Source organism: Vulpes lagopus, chromosome 19 (genome assembly GCF_018345385.1).
Source record: "Vulpes lagopus strain Blue_001 chromosome 19, ASM1834538v1, whole genome shotgun sequence".
In the NCBI taxonomy this organism is placed as follows: Eukaryota; Metazoa; Chordata; class Mammalia; order Carnivora; family Canidae; genus Vulpes; species Vulpes lagopus.
In genome coordinates, this window is record NC_054842.1 from 42,156,493 (window position 1) to 42,184,475 (window position 27,983).

At 37.7% G+C, this 27,983-nt stretch overlaps 1 protein-coding gene across 5 annotated transcripts in view; it reads right to left on the reverse strand.

The window, feature by feature from the left end:
* Positions 1 to 4,843: 4,843 nt before the first annotated feature.
* The window catches only part of PLSCR4 (phospholipid scramblase 4), a 111,925-nt gene continuing 88,785 nt past the window's right edge, over positions 4,844 to 27,983 (reverse strand). For 2 of the 5 annotated variants that reach the window (XM_041734180.1, XM_041734181.1), the window contains exons 2-10: positions 26,773 to 27,009; positions 26,035 to 26,062; positions 24,848 to 24,958; positions 14,724 to 14,959; positions 13,125 to 13,167; positions 11,926 to 12,152; positions 9,457 to 9,618; positions 7,967 to 8,125; positions 4,844 to 7,095 (exon numbers count right to left, since the gene is read on the reverse strand). In XM_041734180.1, the coding sequence (XP_041590114.1) occupies positions 7,048 to 7,095; positions 7,967 to 8,125; positions 9,457 to 9,618; positions 11,926 to 12,152; positions 13,125 to 13,167; positions 14,724 to 14,959; positions 24,848 to 24,958; positions 26,035 to 26,041 (993 nt within the window). In that variant the 5' untranslated portion in view covers positions 26,042 to 26,062; positions 26,773 to 27,009 and the 3' untranslated portion in view covers positions 4,844 to 7,047. Of the gene's footprint in view, positions 7,096 to 7,966; positions 8,126 to 9,456; positions 9,619 to 11,925; positions 12,153 to 13,124; positions 13,168 to 14,723; positions 14,960 to 24,847; positions 24,959 to 26,034; positions 26,063 to 26,772; positions 27,013 to 27,983 lie in introns of all 5 variants that reach the window. The other 3 variants (XM_041734179.1, XM_041734178.1, XM_041734182.1) reach the window with 2 other exon arrangements.

Sequence of the window (27,983 nt, forward strand, 5' to 3'; positions counted from 1 at the left end):
TTGTTTTCATATTTAAAATGCATACATGCATTGGGAAGCACCAAACTGATGGAATGGCATAAAAGTGATCTTCAGTTGTGAACACCACTGGGTTATCAGCAGAAACCAAAGCACACCTGTAGGAGAGAACATCCCCCCGGATAAAACCCCTCGGAGCCTCATGAGCTTCCCAGCCATAATCCTAAACTTCAGAGACCCCATGGGCTAACATGCCACCATCTTCCTCTATTTCTATCTCCCTATATTTCTGAGTTAACACACAATGATAAACCACACAGCACAGAGGCTAAAGAAGCACAAGGTCCAGTGGTTTAGAACGCAGCCTCCGGAGCCCCCTTCAACTAATGGTTCTGTGGACATGCGCTAGCTGGCTTCCTTTGTGCAGGATACCTAAATCTCCATTTCCTCGTCTATAAAATGGGGATTATTATAGTCATCTTATCTCATAGGGTTATGAGAATGGAATGAGTTAGTACATAGAAAATCCATACAAGCAGAATGGTGCCCAGAGTAGAAGCACCAGAAAGAGTAGCTGCTCTCGTCCTCATCATCATCGTCACCGTAGTTCTCTATCTAGTTAGTTGACCACATTATACCACCTGTCTCATGATTGCACTGGTTTCCCTCTCTATGTGCCCAGATGCATATTCATCTACCCTGGAACTGAATCTGGAGGCAAACCCAGCAACCACACATCTCAAAATTGTCGGAGTTCCTACGGCTGGCCAGGCGGATTAGCAGCAGAACGAAGAGCTGCAAGAAAATGTCATGGGCCATCGTTGAGCTGGCTAATTACGGAAGGCTTTTAGAGTTGGCTCTTTACTTTTTGTTTATATATTATGTGAAGAGGCACCGTAAGAGGTGCCTCAGCCACCCCGACCTCAGCCCCGACCCCACCTCTGCCATACTCACCAGTGCACATTCACCCCCTGCTTGATTTCTATTTTTCCCCCCCTGGTTGATTTCTAGTTGGACCTTGACACTGGGCAACTCTACAAGCTCCCAACTTCGCTCAAGTTCACCTGCTGTGCTCTCCCTCCCTTCCTCTTCCAGGAGGGGTCATGTTTCTCCCCTTTCATCCAACATTTCCATTTTCCTTCATTTACTGTAGGGTGGGAGGGGGAATTCCTAGCTCCATCTTCTTCTGTTATCTCGTGATGAAGTTTGTTTCTTCCTCTGAAAAATGGTGTTGATGTTTGTCTCATGATGAAGTTGTGAGAATCGGGTAATCTATATTTTGAAATAAAATGATTATTTTATGCAATAATTATTTAAATTTGTGCTGCAATTGCATACTTCCCTGCTGTATCCTTGCTGAGGGATAGAGGACTACCTTTGCTAGATAGAGGACTGTCTCCTTGAACACCTAACACACTGTCATGCGCACATTAGAACTGTGTTCACTCATTCAACAAATATTTGTTGAGCATCTCAACTGTCCCACTCTCACAGGCCCTGTGTTTACTGTAACCACCAATCCCTGCTTTGCTGGAAATTTGCTGAATTGACCTCTTTTTTTTTAAATTTTTTATTTATTTATGATAGTCACAGAGAGAGAGAGAGAGGCAGAGACACAGGCAGAGGGAGAAGCAGGCTCCATGCACTGGGAGCCTGACGTGGGACTCGATCCCGGGTCTCCAGGATCGCGCCCTGGGCCAAAGGCAGGCGCCAAGCCGCTGCGCCACCCAGGGATCCCTGAATTGACCTCTTTGATTGTATTTACCATGTATTCAGCTCGCAGATAAAACTGTAAAATGCATCTCATTCACCTCCACCAGTGCCAGGAAGCGCACCTGGGCTAATGACACAACCAGCCTAAACTATGATTAAATGGGATAGAAATATATAGCACCTGAGATGGTGCTAGTGACAAGGCCTCTACCAACTGTGCCAACATCTCACTGAACACCTGCCAGCATGGCCCTCAGATATGTAAATTTTGTGTTTAAAAGTCTGTCTCATCCATTAGCCTGTGAACCCCTGAGGGTAGTAATTATGTATTTTTTACCTTTGTATTTCACTCTACCTTCAGATATAGTTCTAGGCTTGAATTTAGTAGAGGCTCAATAAAGTAATTATTAATAAAATGAAATAGTGGAGAGAAGGGTATGTTTTTTGAACGGTAAAACTTTTTACTGGTACTATGATAAATATTCCAAAAATATATCCACTGATTGCATTATGATTCATTAGGCAGATACTGAGTGAAAGCCTACTAGGTGCTATTAGTAGCCATGTTAAGTGTCACCAAGTATAATATTATGCTAGCTCACTCTGACTACACTTGGAATGCATCATGCTGTTTTTCTCCTTTCTGGGATTTACAATTTAAGATGTCTAGAAGCAAATGGGAAACAGATTCTGTGAAGGTCAACCAAATTATGGGAAGGATCCATTCACTAGCCAAAAAGTTAAATTTGGTACTAGTTTATTAAATCCAGGCCTATGGATTTTCCAAGTGTGCATCTTTCAACATATGTTAAATTAAGCCTTAAACACTGGGGTAGTGGGCAACGGATACTGAAAAGTAGCCAGCTGTCCCAGCAGAGCAGGATGCCATTCCCTGGAATCACTGCTTATTTTATACTTGAACTTAATTGAACATCTAGTTGGTGGAGAAATTCAACTACTAAATTAGTCTGGCACCCAGCTTTTTTGTATAATTTTTGGGAAATCTGGTCATTAAAATTGTTTTAAAATGCATCCTACACTGACAGTCATAAATTCTATCAGCTTTCCTACATGATATAATGCTATAGAAATCACAGTTAAAAATTTTTTTAAAAAGATTTTATTTATTTATTCATGAGAATACACAGAGAGGAGAGAGAGAGGCAGAGACACAGGCAGAGGGAGAAGCAGGCTCCATGCAGGGAGCCTGATGTGGGACTCGATCCTGGGTCTCCAGGATCACACCGCTGAGCCACCGGGGCTGCCCTCACACTTAAAATTTAAATGTGCCATAAGTCGATTAGAAATAAGCATTTATAAATAACTTGATTATGTTGGAAAGCTAGTTACTACTATAAACCACTACAATGACTTTATGAGAAGTAAGCTTATGTAAGAAAACAAGGACCCTGAACGAACCTGATAATAAATTAAAAACTATCTTTTGGGGAGCCTGCTTCTCCCTCTGCCTGTGTCTCTGCCTCTCTGTCTCTCATTAATAAATATTTTAAAAAACCCAACAAACCTATCTTAGTCCATTTTGGCTGCTATAACAAAAATACCATACATAGACCGGGTGGCTCCTTAACAACACATTTATTTCTCATAGTTCTAAAAGTCTAAGATCAAGGCTCTAGTGGATACTGTCTGGTAAGAGCCCATTTCCTGATTCATAGGTGGCTATTTTCTCACTGTGTCCTCACGCAGATGGGTCAAGGGAGCTCCTTGCCTTCTCTTTTATAGAGGTTTTATAGAGGTACTAATCCACTCATAAGGGCACCATCCTCCTGTTCTGATCATCCACCAAAGTCTCACCTCCAAATATATCACATTAAGGCATTAAATTTCAACATATGAATTTGGGGGGACACAGACATTCAGTCCATGGCATTCTACCCCTGGTCTGGACAAAATTTATGTCCTTTTCACAAGAAAAATACATTCACTCATCCTAACTGCCTTAAGAAAAAGTCTTAACTTCTTCCAGCACCAACTCAAAAGTCTGAAAGTCCAAAGTTGCATCTAAATCAGACTCAAGTTATGACTCTAGGGCCCACCAGAGCCACATCTGGGGTAGCAGAGGAGCATGGCAGGAGAGTGTAGAGAGCAGAGCCCCCATGCGCGGTAGCACCAGGTAGTGTGTAAAGAGGTCCAACAGATATTGAAATCCCCTCCTTTGAACCAATCAGCCCCAAGCCCTTGCAATAGGGGCCGTAATGGGAGTGGTGGCTCTGTTAACTACTAAATCACCTTCAAGGTCATTGCTCCATTGTCTTGGAGAATAGTTTCCTGGCTTCTGCTCAGAAGGCTCATCCACACTAATCTCCTTGACCATATACTCAATGTTCTCATCTTTCACTGTGTGGATAGGCTGAAAAATTTCTAAGTGTTTACGTTCTGCTTCCTTTTGCTTAACAATTCTGTCTTTAAGTCATTTCTCACTCCTTGCATTTTACTATAAGAAGTCAGAGGAAGTCTAACTGCACCTCTAACTAAACATCTAGTTTTATCACTTGCAAGTTCTGTGTTCTACAAAACACCAGAACATGAACACAATTCAGCCAAGTTCTTTGCCACTTTATTATAAAGAGGGCCTCTCCTCAAGTTTCTGATAACATGCTCCTCATTTCCATCTGAGGCCTCATTAGTATGGCTTTATCATTCATGTTTCTACTAACATTCTGTTCAGGTTTACATAGCTATTTTCGAAGAAAGTCAAGGCTTTCTCTACAGCTCTTTTTTCTTTCTGAGCTCTCACCAGAATCACCTTTAAAGTTCTGTTAAAATATCTAGACTTCTAGAATGCATCTCAAAACACTTCCAGGTTCTATCTATTACCCACTTCTAATGCTGCTTCCACATTTTTAGGTATTTGTTATAGCAGCACCCCTACTTCGCAGTACCAATTTCTGTCTTAATCCATTTGGACAACTGTACAAATATACCATAGGCTAGCTGGCTTAAGAAACAAATATTTATCTTTCACAGTTCTGGAAGCTGGGAAATTCAAGAGTAAGGTACTGGATTATAAGGACACTAATCCTGTTCATGAAGGCTCCACCTCCAAATATCACTACATTGGGATAATACATAATTTGGGGGGGGAGGGGAAGGACACAAACATTCAGTCTATAGCAGAGACTCAATCAAAAGCCAAAAAAATAAAATAGTATTTTGCTATAAACCATATTATATTTATTTAAAAGCCAAAAACAATATGATGAAGCATGAAAACACACAAATTTCAGAGAGTAGCTTTTTTTTTTAGTTGAATCTGGTCAATTTTACACAATGAAACACTATTTTTTTAAAAGATTTTATTTTTCATTCATGAGAAACAGAGAGACAGAGACAGAGACAGAGACACAGGCAGAAGGAGAAACAGGCTCCATGCAGGGAGCCCAACATGGGACTCGATCCTGGGTCCCCAGGATCACACCCTGGGCGGAAGGCGGTGCTCAACCGCTGAGCCACCCAGGCTGCCCACAATGAAACACTATTAAGAAATATGAGATTATAATATGAACCATAATATAAAAATATAAGACACATAGTATTACTTTTAAGAAAAGTGAAATAATAACTGTAAGAGACAACTTAATACCACAAAAATTTTAAGCAGATATTAAAATGTCGTATGTTAAAAGTAATTCTTTTCTTAGTATTATACAGCAGGTCTTGGGATGTAGGGACATAGGCAAGTAAAAAAGGACGTTTATAGAAATAAACTTTCTCAATACTATTTGATTTCATATATAAAACGTCAGACATTTTAAGAAATAATATAAATGTCTAAGACTAAATGTCTAATTATATTTTCAAATATAAGATAATTAGTTTTTAAAAAAGCAGCAGTTTTACATTTTTTTTAACAAGCTGGTAGTAGCACCCAGAAATAAAAATTACAAGACACCGAGTAAAACAACTTTACCATGAAAAGGTAAATATAATTTAAAGACAAAGCACCTTTCTTTGACTTCAATAGGAACTGTGGGCAAAGGCCCTCATCTCGAATAATCCCATCAGAGAACACTCAGGCTTGTTTTCTTTAACAAGGAGAAAAATATATTTCATTCTACATACATACTGGCTGTGTTGAAAGAACACAGTCCAGGTCCTGATAGGAAGGTAGAGTGCAAAAGAGGCAGGCTGATTCATCAGTCTATTCACTATTACACTATACTTTTAACTAGCTTATAAAACAAGTACGTTTATACTTTATGTTATCCTACATAATTTTACTGTTAAGCTATAGTTCACAAAGTAGCAGCATGTTTGCTGTGTTTTATTATTTTCCTTGCATAGATATAGATTTATCTATCTCTAAGTTAAGAAATATTAAACAATGTTAAGATTTGTAGTTTTTGCTTTTACAAAGTGCTACACAGAATGTCATATTTGACAGAGACAAAACTCTAACTCTTGCCATTAGAAAAACATGGTGATTATCAGGGATCTTCTTGAAAGAAAAAATACAACTATCTTTTCTGTGTCACATCAAAAAGATACAAAAGTTCAATAGGCAATCTTAAAGATTTGGCCAAACATATTTAAAATATGTTTTAAACCTCTTGGACTAAATGCAAGCTCCTTATAAGGGCACTGATGTCTCTAAGTTGCTCAGAGATCTAGACTGGCTGTGGCCCTACTCACCTCTTTTCCTGATAGTCTGATCCTGACTCCATACACAGGCAGGTCCTGACTGACCATGCTAGCGAATGAGAAAATATGCATGGAAAATATAAACCTATAAATTTTATGATAAAAAATGTTTTATTTGGTAATAAAATAAAAATTTCCATTGAAACTCATAAACTTGCAAAACAAAATTTTGATACATACGCACAAATACATTTTTCCTTGTACAATAAAACATAGTATTTCTATCTGCCTTCCTTTTTGTTTTTTAATATCAAAAGTATCATTCTTTTCACCTGGAATCAAATCTGTCTTCAGTAACAGGACAAGAGGTAGGAGTGGTAGGTATAAAAGCCATCTTACTCTATCTCAAAGATAACTCTAAAAAGCTCACCATTTCATGACCTATTAATGTGAGAGCTCTAGGATTCATTTTCCCTTATTTCATGGTAAAGTGTTTTGAAGTTCATTGTAATGTGTCTACTTGGTTAATGAGTCATAGCCTTTTCAAGATTAACTCCTAGTCTACCAAGTGGACAAGACAGATAATCAATTAAAACACATGTTTAGATTGTATTCTTGCCCTTACACTCTTAGCCTACCTAATAAGAATGAGAGCTAATAACCAGTAAAAATAATCTGCAAAAGCAGATATATTTGCAAATGATTGAGAGGATTCTAGGACCAACTTTTCTAATCGTTTTTAATTAACCATGATTGCTGATTTGCTGTGTCCATCTATCTTGATGAACGTCGTGTTGGAGATCTTTCAAAATACATGAAGTCCTGAAATTAGAAAAAGAATTAAACATATATATATTATATATATATATATATATATATATATATATATATATATATATATATAGAGAGAGAGAGAGAGAGAACTGTATGTATAAAGATACATACTAATTAGATGCAATGCATAAAATATTATCCTTTATAATTTATCAGGTGGTCCTCATTCTAGTTAAGAATAAATGAATCAAATGAAATCTTTACGAAGAGGACCTAATATGAACAGCAGCAATTACAAACTTGGAACTGCTGATAGCCAATAACTTTAGAGTTATTTTATTTCATTAAGAAGTCATATGATAGGCATCCTTAAGTAATGAGAAAGACAACATGCAATGATGATAATTACACCCACTGGATGCCTAATATACTCCAAGCACTCTTCTGGCCCCTTTATTCATATGATAGTTAATGCTCATCACCCTAAAAAATATAAGTATTTTTGGGATCCCTGGGTGGCGCAGCGGTTTGGCGCCTGCCTTTGGCCCAGGGCGTGATCCTGGAGACCCAGGATCGAATCCCACGTCGGGCTCCCGGTGCATGGAGCCTGCTTCTCCCTCTGCCTGTGTCTCTGCCTCTCTCTCTCTCTCTCTGTGTGACTATCATAAATAGATAAAAATTAAAAAAATAAAAATAAAAAATAAGTATTTTTATCTCCATTTTACAGAGAATGGATAATTATCTCCATTTTAAGGAGAATGAGGCCTGGAAGTGCTAAACACTGCAAAACATGTAACTAGTAAGTGGCAGAGACAGACATTGGCCTGGGTTCAAAGGTTATTACCTTCCTATATTGCACTATACTGCATCTCATGGTGAAAATAATTCTCTCAAAACAACTCAAAAGCAAAAGGCTTACAATGAGGAAGCAAGCTCCAAAAATCATGGCTTTCATCTTCACATCCAAGTCTAATGGGAACTGAATTTCAAAGTGGTCAGCATCGCTCATTGCTGATAACAGACCATTCCATTTCCTAATAATGCTGCCGGTGTCTGTTGTGCCATCAAGGGATTTGACCTACAAAGATAAGAATGTGACTTTATGATGTATGAAAAGTTTTGTTGTATATATTTCATTCTTCTACTTCTACTTTATACTGAGATAGCATAAATACAATATATAAAATTAATATAGTAATAATGTAATTTCAAATAAGGAATTATGGCCATGAAGGGTTAAGTGCCTCGCCACTGGTTCATAACTGAGTTGGGCTAACAGTTCTCAAGCCAGGGCTCTTTCTTCATCCTCAAATGAGTTATTAGGGACATATGACATGAATTGATTCAGAAATTATTTCTCATATAATAAAGGATTGGAATTGGAGGCTGGGAGGAGATCTCTACAGTCTAGAGAAACACATGAGCAAAAGGAAGCACAGGTGTATGTACTTTACAGACTTCATATAATCACTCAAGTTTTTGTGGGCGAAATCCACCCTGTCTTCTTAAAGTATGCCAGAATCCCAAGGAGCCATAACTTCTAAAGGGGGAACTCAGGCACTTGCCAGAGGAAAAATAGTGAAATGCTAACCTTTGGAGATCAGAATGATCGTATACCTCCTGCCCCTAAAACTGGCTTGTCTACATTTTCCATTTCTCTACAATGGCCTTTTAATACATAAGCAATGCTTGAAGAACTAAAAAAGTTTATTCAGTGTCATAGGAAATATCTGAATGACCAACTTTAGATAATAAGCCTTGCTGAACTGCCAGGCATTCAAGGATTCTCTAAGAAATTCAAGAAACATTTCTAGGAATCTCCTTTGTCAGATTCATAGGATAGAAAGCAATTGTTTCATAGTAACTGAGATAAAGGCAAAACAAGAGGATTTTTTATTTTCCTGAGAAAATGTTTTCATCTACTATGAGGTTTTTTTTCCATGTTATCTATATTATCCTATCTCTTAAGGGCACAGATAAATTTCTACCATGCAAATAAACAATTTGCACAATCCTGGGGTGCTTCATATGTTCTGTGATATGTTGGGCACTTTCATTACTCAGGATCTGTATCCCATTCCTGCAAATCTTTGGTAAAAATGGTTAATTAAATACAACCAAGAATAAAATAAATGGATTCAGTCGAGCTATTTACTTTCAGGTTTAGTGTTTTAAATGGGTACTTCTTACCTTTAAGACTGAAATAATAAAAAAAAAAGTAGCTCACATTTTGAAAAACATTCAGCAATCCACTAACCATAATTTGAAAATGATTTGATGTCAACCAATGACTATTTCCTCATTCTACTTTATCCATTCACATAAAAAATAACCTAAAACCAAAGAATTCTAAGATGTTAGTGTGTGCAGAAAAAAAATAGTCAAAATGTTATTTTTACATTTGTTTACCTCAAAAACAGAATCTGAACCACAGCCATAGGTTGAACATGGCCCACGCACTCTCATCACATTTTCTTTCTTCGCATTCTGGATGCTGTAAACTGCCCTGCACAGGTTCCAGTGTTCTGCAACAAAGCCAATGGTGACACCAGGAGGACACTGCACCTCCAGCTGCAAAGAAGCAGTAACAGAGAGAAGGATGCTACATACTTACCCATTACATGTACTTACCACCTGGATGTGCTCTTAAGTCATTCAAGGACGAGAAAAATCATTACTGGTAGGGAGTCTTCTATTTTAACCAGGCTATTTCTTAGGGTTGTTATGTTAGTGAACAGCCTTGAGAGATGAGATCACATTTCCCTTTGGAACAAAGTTACTGCTTATAAAATGGCCAGTTCTCGAAGCTCAGTGTTGTATGCAGCCTCTGCCTGGGCTCCTCTGAGTCAACCCTGCAGAACATGAAGGCGAGGGGACCTACACCAACATGCTGCTCATGATGCTCATGCTGTTTACTGTACTGTGATAGAGTTCTTGGTCTCTGCTCTAGGTGTCTCATGTCTTCTGGCACAATCCATGAAAAAGCAACAAGGTAACTTCTTAGATTTAAATCTCAGACAATGACAATTGTAATAGAAAACAGAGAGAAAAGAGGAATTCTGAAAACTGTATTGTGAAAACAACAGAATCTGTATATGAATATATAAAGCCATTCTTAAAAGTTTTAAGATTGTCCGCTACCCGGTTTTAGCTATTTATCTTTATAGTATTCCTTTGTGAAGAACTAAGATCTTCATATTTAATAATAACCAGTCATGAAATTAAATTATTTAGTAAAAGCCCAGAGTTAAAGTTCTACTGGTGGTTTTTCTGGTATCGTATACTTTTCTAAGAATTTTGAGTCCACTGGGTTTCATTATTTATGGTGTAAGACTGTACAGCTTCATGAACTGTCAAATCAAGATATTATTTTAAAAAGATAGGGGATCCCTGGGTGGCTCAGTGGTTTAGCGCCTGCCTTCAGCCCAGGGTGTGGTCTTGGAGTCCCGGGATCGAGTCCCACATTGGGCTCCCTGCATGGAGCCTGCTTCTCCCTCTGCCTGTGTCTCTGCCTCTCTCTCTCATGAATAAATAAATAAAATCTTTAAAAAAATAAAAAGATATTATTGTTCATATATATAGATTGACACATATGCATAAGCATGTAAATTCAACAGCTTCCTAGGATTAAGATCTCATGTAAGTTTAGGCTTAGAGATAAAAAAAATAAAAACTGTATACAAGTAAATTACTTGAAAAAATTCATTTGAGAAGAAAATCCAAGTCATGAATATGAAGAATTCCTAGTATATCCAAAAAAATTGAGGATTAAAGATGAAGATTCATCTCAAATATTAGACTGTTATTACAAAAATAGTAATGAGAGAGAAGTAAGATTCCTGCAAATAACAACTAACATTCTCTGAGCACTTCCTATCTGCCAGGTACTGTAACGAATAGTTAACATTTATTTACTATTTATTTATTTTTTATTTTTTTTTAACTTATTTACTATTTAATCCTCAACGCAATCCTGTGTGATAGGTACTATTATTATTTTCATCTTATAGGAAATCAAAACTCAGAGAAGATTATAAGTAAATTAACATTTAGTAAGTGCTGGTACTTAAGTCTTTGAAATATCCCAGTAATCCTATGGAATATTATTATGAATATTTATGTACAAGAGCAGTGAGGTTCTTAATAAATAAATTGCAAAAATTTAAGTAGATGGCATATCTAGAATTCTAAATTCTTGCTGACCTCTCTCTCTCAAATCGCTTCAAACAACCTTTTTAGAGTCCCACAGGTTATAGAAGAGGAACCCAGCTGTCACTCAGAATACCTGCTCCCTAGTTCTAGCATTCAGGGGAGTGTAACACCCTCATCAGGCACTTCATCTTTCTGAACTAACTTCTTTATCTGTGGCAAGATAGATGGGTAGTGTAAAGTTATCCAAACTTTTCCAATCTTCATTTAATGTCTGGGATGGGTAACGCAAAGTTTTCCAAAGTCTGGGATGACTAGTGTAGTCTTCCAATCTAAAAGGATATGATAAAAAAAAAAAAAAAAAAAAAAAAAAAAGGATATGATGATGTCTAAGGACAGCTTATCTGGGGATATGTAGGTACATTTAGACAAATGTGTGCGACTTCTATTCTAGGTCATAGGTACATTTCTAATTCAGTAGACACAACTGACAGCACTGTGGTCACCGAATAAATAACCCTAATTTGTGCCTGACCCACCAAATAGCACCAGAAGACAAGAACCCACAAGGTGATTTCCCTTAGGTGAGACAATCTGGCTGCCTTCTTCCCCACTCTCTTCATTCATTCTGACCAGGGAAGCCAGTGAAAGTCCCATGTGTTATTCTGGAAGGAGCACAACCATTCTGTGAAGAGTTGGATCAGTTGGATTAGACCTATGTTCTCTGACCTCTTGCCTGGTGGAGGGACAACAGAAGCAACAGCAGCTGCATCTGAAAGGTCTCTGCATTGTCATGATTTCTCGGCCCATATAGTCGGTGACCCGGAGGATGAAGGGCCTTAGTGTCCGATAAGCATTTCTGGTATAATCGTCTGTGTCTTCAGTTACAACGTAAACCATCTGGTCCAGGTTGTTTTTAATGTCATATCTATTATTAGTTTCAAAAGACGTCATCACTAAAAAATAAAATGAGAAAGCCACTTTAAATTAGAAGCAGTTAAAATGGGCACCAAGAAGTCTTTTAAAAGTATTTCTTAAGGGCTTAAAGCAAAATAGCTTTTTATTTTTATTTTTATTTTCAAAAGAGCTTTTTAAAGTTTAAAGTGAAATATATCCAATTGATTGGGACACCAAAAAAAAAATACAAATGCCCAATAAATATTTAGTAATTTTGAAAATTTAAAACATCTTTTTAAGAGAAGGTCAGTATAAAATGATTTTAAAAACTTTTCCACATAAATGTAAAGACTGAAACTATATTCCTGGAATACCTGCATGCAGAAAACTTTAATTGTAAAACCATTTAAGTGAAATTATACATTTACCATCAATTAATCAGCTCATGAAATATACTGAAATGATTAGGGTCATTAACTAACTGCAAATACGAAAATATACCCAGGAAACTCTGAGGCTCTATGTGGTGGTCAAATGAACGTGTAGATATGAGAGTAAAGTGAAGGTCAGTAATCTAGTGAGGATAAACTGAGATCAAGCATGTTTATTGCGATTTATTTTTACTTCCAAGGTAAGGGCACTGGACTAGAACGTAGCAGGTTTAGATTCTATTTCCTGCTCTACCACTGTTTAGGTGACTGCGGTGTCCCTGGCTAATTCATTTAACCTCTTGGCTCCTCCTTTTCCTCTTCCAGGAAAGATGAATATCTTTCCTGGAAAGAATAAGGTGAGGGAAGTTGACCAGATAAAATGAACGTCTTTTTCAAACCTAAGAACTTATGAAACATAAATAGATAAAATCATACAAAATAATTCCCTTTATTACTTTCTTGAAGAAAGGGTGTAAAAGAAGATAATCTTTTCTCTTTGAACCACTTAAAAATCATCAACATAAATAAGGAACTAGATACTGGATGATACAAATTTCTACCTGATTCAAACATTGGTGAACACGACAAAATTATACATACTTTCCAGAGGCTCGAAATGCTGAAGGACGTGTATGATGTCCAACTGTTGGGAGAGAACAAAGCAATTAGGAAAAACAGAAATAATGGAAGGAAATGAAATCAGTGTTAGAAAAGAAACGGATAAGATAGTTATGAAAATGTGTATCAACTGATACCAAAGTATCTTTTTGAAACCGAACAGAATAAAAAAAAAATTATCAAGTGAAACTGGCCTATCTGTACCCAGTCAGCAGAGAACCTGGTCCAGATAGGGAAACCACTTTTCTTCCCTTCTACTTTAAAAGATAAAACAGTTGCCCGCTACATCAGAAGAGCATCTTCTTGCTACAGTGCCGGCACCTAGAAGAAGCTGTGTTGACGCAGATTGTTTCTAGCTCAGGCCCTCCTCCCTGGTGTCACTGACATGTCACTCACAGACTGGAGTTGCTCAGAAGTTCAGGATGCTTTAACATGGACCAGCCACAGAGAAAGCTATTTTCTCAGTGGCTTATAGGAAGCAGGTCAGCCAGGGACCTCACACAGGAGCATTCAGTTCTCTATTATTTTCACAGGTGCCTGTGGAGGATGTTAACACACTGATTTCCATTTATTTGCACTACTAATGCCACTGCCCTCCCTAGAGGCATACTTCAAGGAGGAGAGGGTCCACAGGGCTGGAAGCGTGTGATTGCGATTAGGGCAAAGGGGAGGAAACAGTCTGGGATGCGATCTCTTGAGAAGGGATTTGGGAACACCACTACTTAAATTTCTACCTTAACTTCACTTAGGAATCACTCTAAAGACAGTGTGATGGGCTCATCACCTGATATATTTGAGAATATTCTAGCAGAAAAGAAATCTCTTTGAGGACAGAGAAATCATATTTATATAATTTTAGTTAATATAGATCATTCCCAATCCCTGAGCCCAGAATATTGCCTGAAATGTCATATTTCACCAGATATTCATTGAATACATTAACTAATAAAAAAATACATGAATGTGGTATTAAAGAAAGTGAAAAATAACAGACATAAATGTTTGGTGGTATAATTGATTACAGGATGGTATGGAGAGGATACAATCCTTCCTTTATTAAAAACTTTTTTTTTGTATGAAAACACAGTCAGGTGAGGGGGCCTCAACAGGTCTTATACCAAAACTGGTCACTAAGGTGGCTAATGAAAATTATGGGTAATGAGAAAAAGGGGAGGGCTAAGGCACTCATTGATTCACTCATGGTCTTTTTGTTCTGTTGCATGTTTTTCTTGGTGTTAAAACTCTTTACTTCTATGTAAATGACACCTCAAATAGCATCTTTGATAGTTTTTCCTCTGTTCCTGTTTTTTAAACCACCTCCAACAGGACACCTTGTGTACCTTAAAATTCAACATACATCCTTTAGAAAACAGTACTGATCCTGCCAAATACATGGCTGTACTGCTCATTTCCCCTTCACGTTTCTGAAATCAGGAGGACCACCACTCCTACAGTCTCACAAACCGGACCTCGGTCATCACTGACCCATCACCTTCATCCACTCTGTCCAGCTTTGTAGCTCTTCTGGTCAGGTCCCCAGTCATACTTCATAAGAAAATCATTTGGATTTGTGTGGAGTACCTGGGTTAAATATTCCAGACCAGGAGGGCATTTTGGCATATGACCAGGCGCTGGCATCCATGTTACCGGAACAGGCTGATTTGGCATAGGATATTTGCCAGGCTGGTACTGGATAGGATGGGTACCACCAGCTGGCTGGTACAAGGGGAAGTTATGGGGCTGAGGTGGACTGTAGAGCCCCATAGGCAAGCTTCCTGCGTGGCCTGCAGATGGAGGGATAGCTGGTCCAGGGGGTCCTGTATCCACAACAAATGAAAATGTTAGATACTACTAACACTATAACACATTAGAAGTTAGAACGACCTATTTTTTTACATGAAAAAGATATGCAGCATGCATTATCCACTTAATAAAACATGACTGGGATGCCTGGAAGGCTCAGCAGTTGAGCATCTGCCTTTGGCTTAGGGAATGATCCTAGAGTCCCGGGATCAAGTCCCATGCCAGTCTCCCCCTGGTGAGCCTGTTTCTCCCTCTGCCTTTCTCTCTGTGTCTCTCATGAATAAATAAATAAAATCTTTATTAAAAAAATAAAATATGATTCATTTTCTTAATGTGTACCTTGTACCAACAATGTACTAAGGGGCTTTACATACTCATTTAATCCTCTTAAACCTTGTAAGATAATTATTCCACACAGAAGTGTTGGAATAAGATTTGAAACATCAAGTAAGGGGATTTCAAGGTTTGGCGCCTGCCTTTGGCCAGGGCCGTGATCCTGGAGACCCGGGATTGAGTCCTGCGTTGGGCTCCCTGCATGGAGCCTGCTTCTCCCTCTGCCTGTGTCTCTGCCTCTCTGTCTCTCTATCATGAATAAATAAATAAAATCTTCAAAAAAAAAAAAGAAAGAAAGAAACATCAAGTAACATGTTGGCCTCTCTCTGTATTAGGTGCCTCCTTTGGAGATAATAATAATATGTCTCCTTCCACTAGGTTATAGTGGGATGACCACAAGACCTAGCACATAATTAGCAGTGCACATCTATGCTATTATATTTATTGTTATGACTGTCTAAGGTCACAAATACAGTAACCTCAAGGGGGGGGGGCTTTTAAAGATGGGTATATCATTCCAGAACAGTTTCATCACGCCGGAAAGAAAGCACATACCCATCAGCAGTCCTTCCCTAGCTTCTGCCCCAGGCCCTGGAAACCACTACCACTACAGATTTGCCTAACCTATATGATATCATATAAATGAAGTCATGCAACATACAGACATCCTGTCTGGTTTCTTTCACTTAGAATAATGTTTTCAAGGTTTGCCCATTATAGCACAGGCTAGTAGTACTTCATTCCTTTCTGTGGCCTGGCAATGCTACATTGCATGGACATTATCACATCGTTTCCACTTTTTGGCTACTATAAATAACACTGCTGTGAAGTGAGCGTGTGAGTTTTGATGTGAACATAAGTTTTCAATTCTCAAGTATATACCTAGGAGTGGAATTAGCCTTAACTTTTTGAGGAAATGCCAAATTGTTTTCTAAAGTGGATTCACTGTTTTATACTCCCTACTGCTGAACTCATTTATTAGCGCCGTGTGTGTATACGGGTGTATTCCTTAGGATTTTTTTACGTTATCTGCATATAGAGATAGTTTTGCTTTTTCCTTTCCAATCTGGATGGCTTTTATTATCTTTCTTTGCCAAATTGCCCTGGCTAAAACTTCTAGTACAATGTTGAATAGAAGTAGAATGAAGAGATACCCTGTCTTGCTCTTGACTTTGGAGGGGGGGATGCTTTCAGCTTTTGCTATTAAGCATGATGTTAATTAAGCTGTGGGTTTTTCATTGATGCCTTTTATTAGATTGAGGAAGTTCCCTCCTATTCTTAGTTTGTGGAATGTTTTCATCATGCAGGAGGTTTCTCATTATTTTGTCAAATGCTTTTTCTCTATTGATATAATATGATTTTTGTCCTATGTTCTGTTAACATGGTACATACATTGACTGATTTTCATGTGATAAACCAACCTCTCATACTCAAGATAAACTGCATTTGGTCATAGCATATAATCCTTATTATATATTGCTGGATTTTGTTACTACATTACTAGTATTTTGTGCTGTCATTTTTGGGTTCATATATTTTGAAGCACTGTTTTTTAGATGTATATATATATATATATAAATGTTATATCTTCTTGATAGATTGACACTCCTAATATTGTAAAAAGTTCTTTATCTCTAATAACAATTTTTGTCTTAAGGAATATTTTGTCTAAGTATAGCTGTTTCATTAATTATCAATAATTAAGTTTGAGAAACATTGTTCTAATACAGTGTTTTACAATCTGTACGTATATTAGTGGCTGTGAAATCAATTTAATGATTCACAACTACAATTTTTTAAAATAAAATTTAGTACACTAGAAAAAATAAAATAGAAAAAAAATCAAAGTATATTGCCCATACACTGTATACTCACTGTATTAAGAATTGCTTGGTGAAATTTTATATGTAGCATATATATAACAAATACATATAAATAGTTATATATAAATAAAAACATATATGTATTGTTTACTGTGGGTCATAGTAGATTGTCATCAAGAATGTTTGAGGGGGGCAGCCCTGGTGGCTCAGTGGTTTAGCGCCGCCTTCAGCCCAGGGTGTGATCCTGGAGACCCAGGATTGAGTCCCTCAGGCTCCCTATATGGAACCTGCTTCTCCCTCTGCCTGTGTCTCTGCCTCTCTCTCTCTCTCTCTCTCTCTCTCTCAATCTCTCTCTCTGTGTGTCTCTAATAAATAAAATAAAATAAAATAAAATAAAAAAATAAAATAAAATAAAAATAAATAAAAATAAATAAAAATAAATAAATATGAGGAAAAAAAATGTTTGAGGGGGCTCCTGGCTGTCTTGGTTAGCAGAGCATGTGGCTCTTGATCTTGGGGTTATGAGTTTGAGCCCCACACTGGGTGTAGAGATTTCTCAAAAAAAAAAAAAGAAGAAACTTTTTAAAAAGAATGTTTAAAAACCAGTGATTTAAAGACCCTTTTGTTTAACCAATGTAAAGAAAGAAAGGATTCTATTGAAAAGATGGAGATATGTTGCAAAACTGTGAAGCATAATCATATGGGAGTTTGTTTTCATCATGGTTGGGAAAAGTTTTGTGGATCTGTTCCTTGAACAGAAAAAAAAAACAAATTTTACCTAAATATAGGCAAAATTGAGCTTCTCTCTGAAAATTGCTCTGTTTTTAAAATTACTGTTTATGATGTATGTGCATAGATCTGTGTTTTCTTATATATCTGCTCAAAAATTATTGGGATGTTGGTACAGAAGACAGCAAGGAGTGTTAGAAGCTAAGATTCACCTCATGTCTAAGTAAGTGTGCTAAATGGAACAAGACTGGGATAGTTGAATTTTGGGCTGTGATGTTGAAGCTCCACAAATGACATCATATTTTCCAAAGTAACCCAGGCTCTGGGCACTGAAGGTCTATAGACTGGGGAGTCTGGTATCTTTTTTGTAATCAAAAAGCAATGCCACAGCTGTGTAGAGCAAGGAGTGATATTTCCTGAAAAATGTGAATGGGGGATCCCTGAGTGGCGCAGCGGTTTAGCACCTGCCTTTGCCCCAGGGCGCGATCCTGGAGACCCAGGATCGAATCCCACATCAGGCTCCCGGTGCACGGAGCCTGCTTCTCCCTCTGCCTATGTCTCTGCCTCTCTCTCTCTCTCTGTGTGACCATCATAAATAAATAAATAAATAAAATTAAAAAAAATGTGAATGGTCCACTGGTAGTTTTTTTTTTTTTTTTAAAGATTTACTAATTTATTTGAGAAAGAGAGCACAGTGGGGAGAGGCAGTGGAGAGGGAGAGAGAGAATCTCAAGCAGATTCCCTACTGAGCAAGGAACCCAGCCTGGGGCTCGATCCCACAACCTTGAGCTCATGACCTGAGCCGAAATCAAGAGTCAGACACCCAACCAACTGAGACACCTTGGTACCCCTGGTAGCTATTCTTTGAAAAGACCACTCCTGCAAAATGAAAAAGATCTGAGAGAGTGGGGTAAGGTGGAGACTGTGCTCTCTCTCAGAGAACCCAAAGAACTGGGTCCTGGACACCATACATTCCAGGAGGGAACTCCTAGTAGAAGAAGCTATGTTTACTATTAAAAAAAAAGATAATAGTTAATATTTACTGAGCTCTTATTATGCTTCAGGCACTGTTCTAACTGATTTACATGTATTAAATCTTGTAATCTTAGCATCAACCTTCTGTAGTAGAGAGTATTAGTATCCTTTACAGAGGAAGAAACTGAGGCATAAAGTGGCTAAGTAATTTGCTAAAGAATCAATAGTGTCAATATGTGACAGAGGCAGAATTAAAACTCAAACATTCTGATGGCAGAGGCACCCTTAATTAAATTATGCTAATATTCCCTTTAGATCGGAGGCTAGGAAAAGGGTTAGGAACATCCAAAATAGGACTCTACGGATGGCCCAGGAACTACAGACCAGAAAAGTAACTCTAGCTGATAGGTGTATTTTTAAGTCTTAAATTTTTCATGTGCACACACGCATGAGCACACATGCACACCTTCTACAGGATGTCACAGTATAGGAAAAAAAGCTTAGTGGGCTGACAGCTGGTTTCAGAATGAGTAAGGGGTGACCAGGATAGAGGCAAAGCAATGGTCTAGAGTCAGCCAATGTTGAGGAAACCGTCCACCACTAAGAAGGGACATTCCCCGAGTCTTCCAGAAGTGGTTTGGGATGAGAAATAAAGACAGTACTTCCTATAAGGCAGTACTTCCTATAAGATTATGAATAAGGTAAATTGGACAGAGGATCAGATCCCAGTGATTTGGGCATTAAAGGGAAGAGTAGCTTTTGAAGCTCCTGAAGTCTGGGATACTCTGGTTACTTGTAAGAATCCCACTCATGAGCATCATGAATTGTGGAACTATTTCTTCTAATACTGTCTGACAAAAAAGCCATGAAATAAATCAAATGTTCCTTTATTTGGGAAACGTTCCACAGGCCCATTTCAAGGATGAGCAGCTGTGCTTGCTGTGAGAAACAGAATGATGTAGAAAGACACGTCTATTTTGCTGATTTTAGGGGAGGATCTCTCTATCTCCTGGAACTGAATGCCTGTTTCCCTCTCCAAGTTAGGGAAGTTCTCTGCTATGATTTGTTCAAATATGCTTTCTGGTCCTCTGTCCCTTTAGGTGCCCTCTGGAACTCCAAGTAAACGTAGATTTTTCCTTCTGATGCTGTCATTTATTTCCCTTAACCTTTCCTCATGATATTTTAATTGTTTTTCTCTTTTTTCCTTAGCTTCCTTCCTTGCCATCAACTTGTCTTCAATATCACTCACTCTTTCTTCCACCTCATTAACCCTCATCGTTAGGACCTCCAGTTTGGATTGCATCTCATTTAATTGATTTTTAATCTTGGCCTGATTAGATCTAAATTCTGCAGTCATGAAGTCTCTTGAATCCTTTATGCTTTTTTCCAGAGCCACCAGTAGCTTTATAATTGTGCTTCTGAATTGGCTTTCTGACACTGAATTGTAATCCAGATTTTGTAACTCTGTGGCAGAGAGTACTGTTTTTGATTCTTTCTTTTGTGGTGAGTTCTTCTTTCTAGTCATTTTGCTCAGCGCGGAGTGGCTAAAAACGAGTTGTACTTGTTTGAAGCACAAACTCTTCTCTCTGTACCATTCCAGCTGTTCTCTCTTTAAATCTCAGGTCGAATTCGTAGGTTTTCAGGATGGTTTGAAAGTTATCTAGGTAAGTTGGTGGGGCCAGGTGGCTTGGGGACCCTACTTCTCCACCATCTTGCCCCCCGTCCCCCGCCACCAACACGTCTGTTTTGGAGGACATTCAGTCCTGCTGAAAATACAGATTAAAAAATTAAGTGAATGGTTATCATGAAACAAGTTAACTTGTGGGATCACAGGTAGATTCATAGTGTGTGAAGAGATTAGAGAGGAGAGGTGCCTAACCTAGGCAGAGGAGGTACCCTATGATGTTAGTGCTGACATGTTAGACCCAGCCAACACCTCCACAACGGGCAAAGGTTTTACAAGGAGAGTCGGTACAAAATGAACAGGTGCACAAGGGAAGCTAAGTATTACAGGGGGCAAGACTCCATCTTAATCTGGAGATTAAGCAGATAGGCTTGAAAGGAAGGTGGAGAGGGAGTGAAGATTATGAAAGACCTATACTCTGCACAAAGAACCTAAACTATACGCCAATAAAATAGAAAGTGAGGTAATTGGACTGACATTTAGAACCAATGGAAGAGGTTCAATTAGGCAGGAGGTGCTTGCAGAAGTGCAGATGGACAGCAAGTTAGTTTGTAATGTAAGGAGTAGAAGATGGAGGAATAATAAGCAACACAGAAGAGACAATCCTGTCTCAGTAACAGGCTGGATATGAGGAAAGATTCTCAAGTTCTGATGTGGGTCCCTGCAGCCTCCAGAGGAGGGAAAGATTGGAGGGTATGTGTTCTGGAGCAAGATGCCAAAGTTGAATCGCAGACCTGTGAGTTTGAGATCCAGGGTCCTTCCAGGGGAAGCAGCTTATAGGCAGTGGGAAATGCAAGTTCAGAGCACAGGAGATTGATATGGGTGGGGCTAAGGGATTCTTAAGTGGCTAAAGACACACGAATTACCAAGATCACTCAGGAGACTGTGTAAAAGGTTGGGTGAATGGGAAAGGTGAAAGAGGGAGACAAGGCAGGGCAGGGGAGTGGACCAACTCTGGGGAATACCAGCTTTGAAGGACAGGGGACATACCAGTCTTGATAGAGACTGAGAATCAGGAGAGACTAGAGGAAAAGTAATAGTAACTAGAAACAATGTCAAATTAAAGCTACATGACAAAACAAAACAAAACTCTAGTGTCTTTAGAACAAATGGAAGAAATTACAGGTTTCATTTTGTCATGAAGAATATATCCTTTAAGAACTGTGTTTAAGAGTAAGCAAATTAGACTTCCTGGAAATCAGATATCCCTACCCTCTTTTTCAAAACCATTAAAAACAATGCAACTAAAAGTCACATAAACTATCTTAATACTGTTTTATCACTTCAGTGAGTTGCTTAATTCTTATAATATTCACAATGTGATTTTATTTTATTTATTTATTATGATTTTATCTTATTTTATTTATTCATGAGAGACACAGAGAGAGACAGAGAGGCAGACACACAGGCAGAGGGAGAAGCAGGTTCCATGCAGGGAGCCCAACGTGGGACTCGATCCTGGGACTCCAGGATCATGCCCTGGACTGAAGGCAGGTGCTAAACCGCTAAGTCACCCAGGGATCCCCACAACCACGTTATTTCAACATAAAAGTAACCTCATGTAATAAAATTTGAGGATCAACAAATTAGAAAATTAATTTAGATTATGGGGCTATTCTGTATAGATTATGTTTCTAAGAAAAATTAAGTACATATTTATGTAATCAAAAGATTTGTTATATGTATTATTCACAGATGTTAAAAGAACAGAAGGAAAAACATGATCCAAGTATGTATGGTAAACATCATACTATATTCCCCTTTGAACTCTGCAATTGCCATTAAAGATTCTGACTGGTTGTAGGGAAGCAAAGCAAAACGGTTAATTTTGTATAACTGTAATATACTATATTTATTTAAATAAAGAACTCTGTTGTGGAGCATTGTCCTATCAATACTAGTGTGAAAAATACCGCTTTATGGGATTTGTATCTTCTCAGTTATTTTGCATATTATCATCCTTTTTTATTTCAAGAAATTATATCATTTCCTTTCTTTAAATAGACTACATATAAAAAATGTATTAACTATTTTTTAAACATATTCGGGACAAAGTTATTTTCAGTGGGAATACATGTCCAGTACTATAATGCAAATAGAAATTAAATAATTGAATTTAAAGAAATTAATTAAAGCCGAATACTTTTATAGTATTTCAAGTTCCTTCCTGTGAATTACAGGGCCATATTTTGCATCAGTCATCATAAATAAGTACAGAGTTCAGCCACTAGGTGGCGGTCACAGTGAATTTTTGTTAATTAATTTCATAACTGAAAATTCAGTTCTATGCTCTGCACCATGATGTTTTCCAACTTATCTAGTCATTTGATTTGCATGATATATCTGATGCTCTGGCTAATTTTTTTATACAGAGAGGAATACACACTTTCCCAAACGAACAGTACATGACTTATAACCAATGTTACTTAGAAATGAGAGAGCCTTTGTTCTAAACGAATCTAGGTTCTTGGATATAGTGATCTATGAATATAAGTTAGATCATGTTGACAGTCAGTGAAGTAAATTTGGAGAAATGGTCAGATATAGTATGATTATAATTTAGGACTGTCAAGACCTTGGATTTAGCAGGAGTTGAGCCAGTAATGAGGGGTTATATCGGACCAGATATGCATACGTACAAGGGAAAGGTGAAAAGGAAGCCCTGCTGTTTTCAGAAAACACTGAGAAAGCAGAAGTTAACTGAGCCCCATGGTCTCTCTCTTTTTTTAAGTACATAGTTACCAATGATTATTTTATTTAAATTCAATTAATTAACATATAGTGTATTATTAGTTTCAGAGGTAGAATTTAATGATTAATCAGTTGCATACAATATTCAGTGCTTATTTCATCAAGTGCCCCCATTAATTAAATGCCCATCACCCAATTACCCCAACCCCCCCCACCTCCTTTCCAGCAACCCTCAGTTTCCGATAGTTAAGGGTCTTTTATGGTTTGTCTCTCTCTCTGATTTTACATTATTTTATTTTTCCTTCTCTTTCCCTATGACCCTCTGTTTTGTTTTTTAAATTCCACATGAGTGAAATCATATAATTATCTTTCTCTGATAGACTTATTTCATGTAGCATAAGATAGCTGAGTAATATTCCACTATATATATTCCGTATCTTCTTTACCCATTCATCTGTTAATGGACATCTCTATCCATATTTGGCTATTGTGGACACTGCTGCTGTAAACATTGGGGTGCAGGTGCCCCTTCGGATCACTATATTGGTATCCTTTGGGTAAATACCCATAGATATTATGGGTAGGGCCAAAACCATTATCCTGTGGATCCTGGGGTTTCTTCTCTTCTTTCACAGACTAACTCAATGGTTTATACTTCTAAATGTACACTTAAATATACATTTAGAGAAACACTGCTATACTTTATCTATCATTTTCTAAATCATTAAAATGTATTTGTATACAATCCTGATTATTTCCTTACTTACTTCAAAAGTAAGTACATTTCTAATTTTAAAAATTTCACACATTGCCAATTACTTTCTAAAAAGACTACAATACCTCAAATACCCATTAGCATTATGAGTATCTATTTCACTGAGTCACCACCAGAAGTGCATTCAGAGTTACAAAATTATTTATATAATTCCTTAATCAGCACTCAAGGCCATTCACTCTCATTTCTCTTGCATATGTCCATTGCATGTCTCATACCAAACTTTCATGACCTTGTGCTTTTGTACATATAGTTCTTTCTGCCAGAAAGAAGTCCTTTCTTCCTTTTCTTTGAATGAGAAACTCCTTATCAAGCCAGAAAAATCTGACTTCCTCAGTTACGTCTTCTGTTAATCCCTGCTAAAATCAGTTACTATCATCTTGGGCTTAGAACATCTTCTTCATATTTTCATAAAAGAGTAGAGAGATTGCCATCAGTGTTTTATACAAATTCCTTCCTCAGGTGCCTACAAATGTATTCTAATAGACATCCCGTAAACTACTTGGCACTTTGGAGGCATGATATACTTACATAAATATATGAGAATACTTATTTATTGAATCATTCAATTACTTAATTACATTTATTTATTTATTTATTTATTTATTTATTTATTTATTTATTTATAAAGATTTATTTATTCATGACAGAGAGAGAGAGAGAGAGTGAGAGAGGCAGAGACACAGGCAGAGCGAGAAGCAGGCTCCATGCAGGGAGCCTGATGTGGGACTCGATCCCAGGTTTCCAGGATCACACCCCGGGCTGAAGGCGGCACTAAACCGCTAAGCCACCGGGGCTGCCTTAATTACTTAATTACTCTTAAAAGCAATCTTAACTATTAGTATAGTTTTTTTGGAGAGGTGAAAAGAATCTTTTTGGTTATTTAACCCACCTAGTACCAAATGGGAATTGTAGTCAGGAGGTGCATCAGGCCTTGGATCAGGAGACTTTACTTGATTCTCTACTTCATCTGTAGGTTGCTCAGGGGCTGTGGGGACCACACCTTGGGAGAGGTAGAGGGGACATGATTTACAATGGAAGTGATAATGTGATAAGAGAATATGTTCATTTTTCTTATCAGTGAAAGTAAATAATATGAAATATACTCATATTTTTAAAAGACACATAATTCATTATGTAAATTACATATTAACCTGTAATAACCTGTATTAACCCGAATTGATGAATTTTCAGGCTAAATATAGATTTTTTTTTTAAAATAAAGCAATTATTCATATTGTGCTCTGACCAAAGCAACACACTTTCATGCTAGTGGTTCAGCTCACTTCATGCTGATGCCTACCTACATGAACTCCTGATACATTAGCAAAAATTCTTTTCCTCACTACATAATATGGAGAATACAGTAATATATAGAGTGAATCTTATTTTTTCCCCAATCCTTTTTGGAAAATAACTGTGTTTTAATAAATTCAAAACATCACATGATAAACACGTAATGCCTTAAAACACAGCAGTGCCACACACAACTCAGTTAGAGGTGGTTTAATATACCTCTCCAGTGAAAGTGACCTTGGTCACTGCTGCAAGAGAGGGAGTGAACTCACTTTCCATGATGCTATCTTGTCCCCTTGCTGCAATCAGAGAAATGTCTGCCTGTATTCTCTACAAGGAAAAATTCTTATTCTCTTAACTGACTGGTTTTTATCTCATGAAAAACACAAATCCCATAAATGTGGTATTTCTCTCCTTCCATTGTCTCCTGCATTTGCTTGAAAATGCAAGACCTGATTCTGAGCCTTTCTCTATATGGGCAGGCTGTCATCACAGGCTTGTTATTACTGCTTTTCTTTGCAGACTTAATTTCTTACTTTGTCCTTTACTTAATTTTCCCCACATACTTTAGAGATCTTTCAGTACATATGTGCCAATATAAATCCATTTAAATCCTTTTCTGTCAAAGATAGATAGAAATGTTCATATGTATATAAAAGATGTATTCTCCAAATGCTAAACAATAATAGAAAACTTCAAGGAAATAAATTCCAATTTTAAGGAAAATATCACATAATCCACATTTGAGAATAAAGTATATTAAATTTATTCATAAAATCTTACCTGACATTTTGAAGAATTCCACTTAGTCCTGAAAAATGAAACATTTTATTTATTTATTTATTTATTTATTTATTTATTTATTTATGATTTTATTTATTCACAAGAGACACAGACAGAGAAAAGCAAAGACATAGGCAGAGGGAGAAGTAGGCTCCCTGTGGGGAGTCTGACGTAGGACTCGATCCCAGGACCCAGGGATCATAACCTGACCCTAAGGCAGACGCTCAACCACTGAGCCACCCAGGTGCCCCTGCTAGTTATCTTTTATTCATTCCTTCATTAATTCAACTAACACTTGCTGAGCACCTATATGTATCAGACACTGATATAGATATTGAAAATACAGTAAGAAACCAGAAAAACAGGTACCTATCATGCTGGAATGCATATTTGCGTGCCATGAGATTAAAAACACATTAACAAATATTTAAGACTAAATCTAGGTAGTATAGTTATAAAGAAAATGAAGTCAAAAGTTTAGGAAAAACAGGGATGGGAATTCGAAGAGGTTCTGGGAAAGCCTCTCTCAGGAGGGAACCTTTGAGCTGTTTGAACTAGGAAAGGAGGCATTACACTACAAAGGTAGGAAGGGGGTTCTAGGAAAACAGGAAATACGTGCAAAGGCCTTGAGATGGCGCTGGGCTTGGGGTGCTCAAGGGTGAGAAAGAGGTCAGGTATGTCTGGGACACAAGGACTGAAGAGAATGGAGGGAAGAGATAGAGAGAAGTCTGATCATACCTGAAGACGGAGGCAAAATGTTTGGGATTTGTCGTAATTGCAGTTGGGCAGTCTTTGGAGGACTTTAATCAGTGGAGTGATGAGAGCTGGTTTATACTTTCTCCCGAGGGGGCAAGAGTGGCAGTAGGCAGTGAGGATGGCATAGCAGCAGTAATCCAGGTGGGACTGATGCTGGCTTAGACCGGGGAGGTAACCCTGTGGAGGGTGACGTGTGGTCAGGAACAGAACCTACAGGAGCTGCTGATGGACAAAGGAAAAGAGACGAGTCAAGGATGAGTGTCACTTTTCAGGCCAGGGTACTGGCGTTGATGACAATGCCATTAACTGAAGTAGAGGGGAAGATGGTGGGGAAATGGTGGCGACTGGGGAGGTAGGGATCAAAAGTTCAAAATAGGCATGTTTTGCTTAAAAGAAGCCAAAAGAAGTTTATTTTATTTAAATGAACAGTATGTATATGTAAACATTATGAGAACAGCACAAGAGAAGTAAATTAGAGGTTGAGATGAGATTTGAAACAAGGGTTGGGGAGAACCCAATCCTTCTTCATGAACCAAGGGTTCATGAATTCATTCAAGATTGAAATAAGTGATTATCAGAGAAAGGAATTTTAGGATTTCTGAGTTCTGGATGATCACAATGTACCACATCAACAAAAGCTATAATTTACTGAATGCTTATCTAATGTCAGACAAAGGGTTGAATACTTTCCATATCTTATCTTTCATTAAATTGCCTCTCTCATATATTAATGGCCCACCCTTCTAAAATCAAGTACTTCTAAATTTAAAGCTGCTTTTGGATTTTCTTTTTATCCTGTTTATCAGATTATGAAAGTGGGGGTTATTTGTGTAGTTTGAGCTGAGTAGAAAGTCACTAATATTGAGTATAGATGTCAAAGATCACCATATAAAACCGTAGTCAATATGGATACTGAGTTGACTCAGTGAACACCACCATCACATAAGCCAGGATACAGATTTCCAGCTCAAATGACTATCTTGCCAAGCATGGATTGGAATCCCAACAGTCTCCCACCATTTTTTTTTTTTTTTTTTTTTTTTTTATTTTCTCCCACCATTTTTACTCACTTCTGGAACTGGAGCTAGTTGCTCAAAGTCCTATGTGTCTTAAAAGCTAAAAACCTATTTTGGGGCACATCAAAATGTCAGACCGAATTACAGGCCAACCCAACTGGTACGAGGAATTGATCC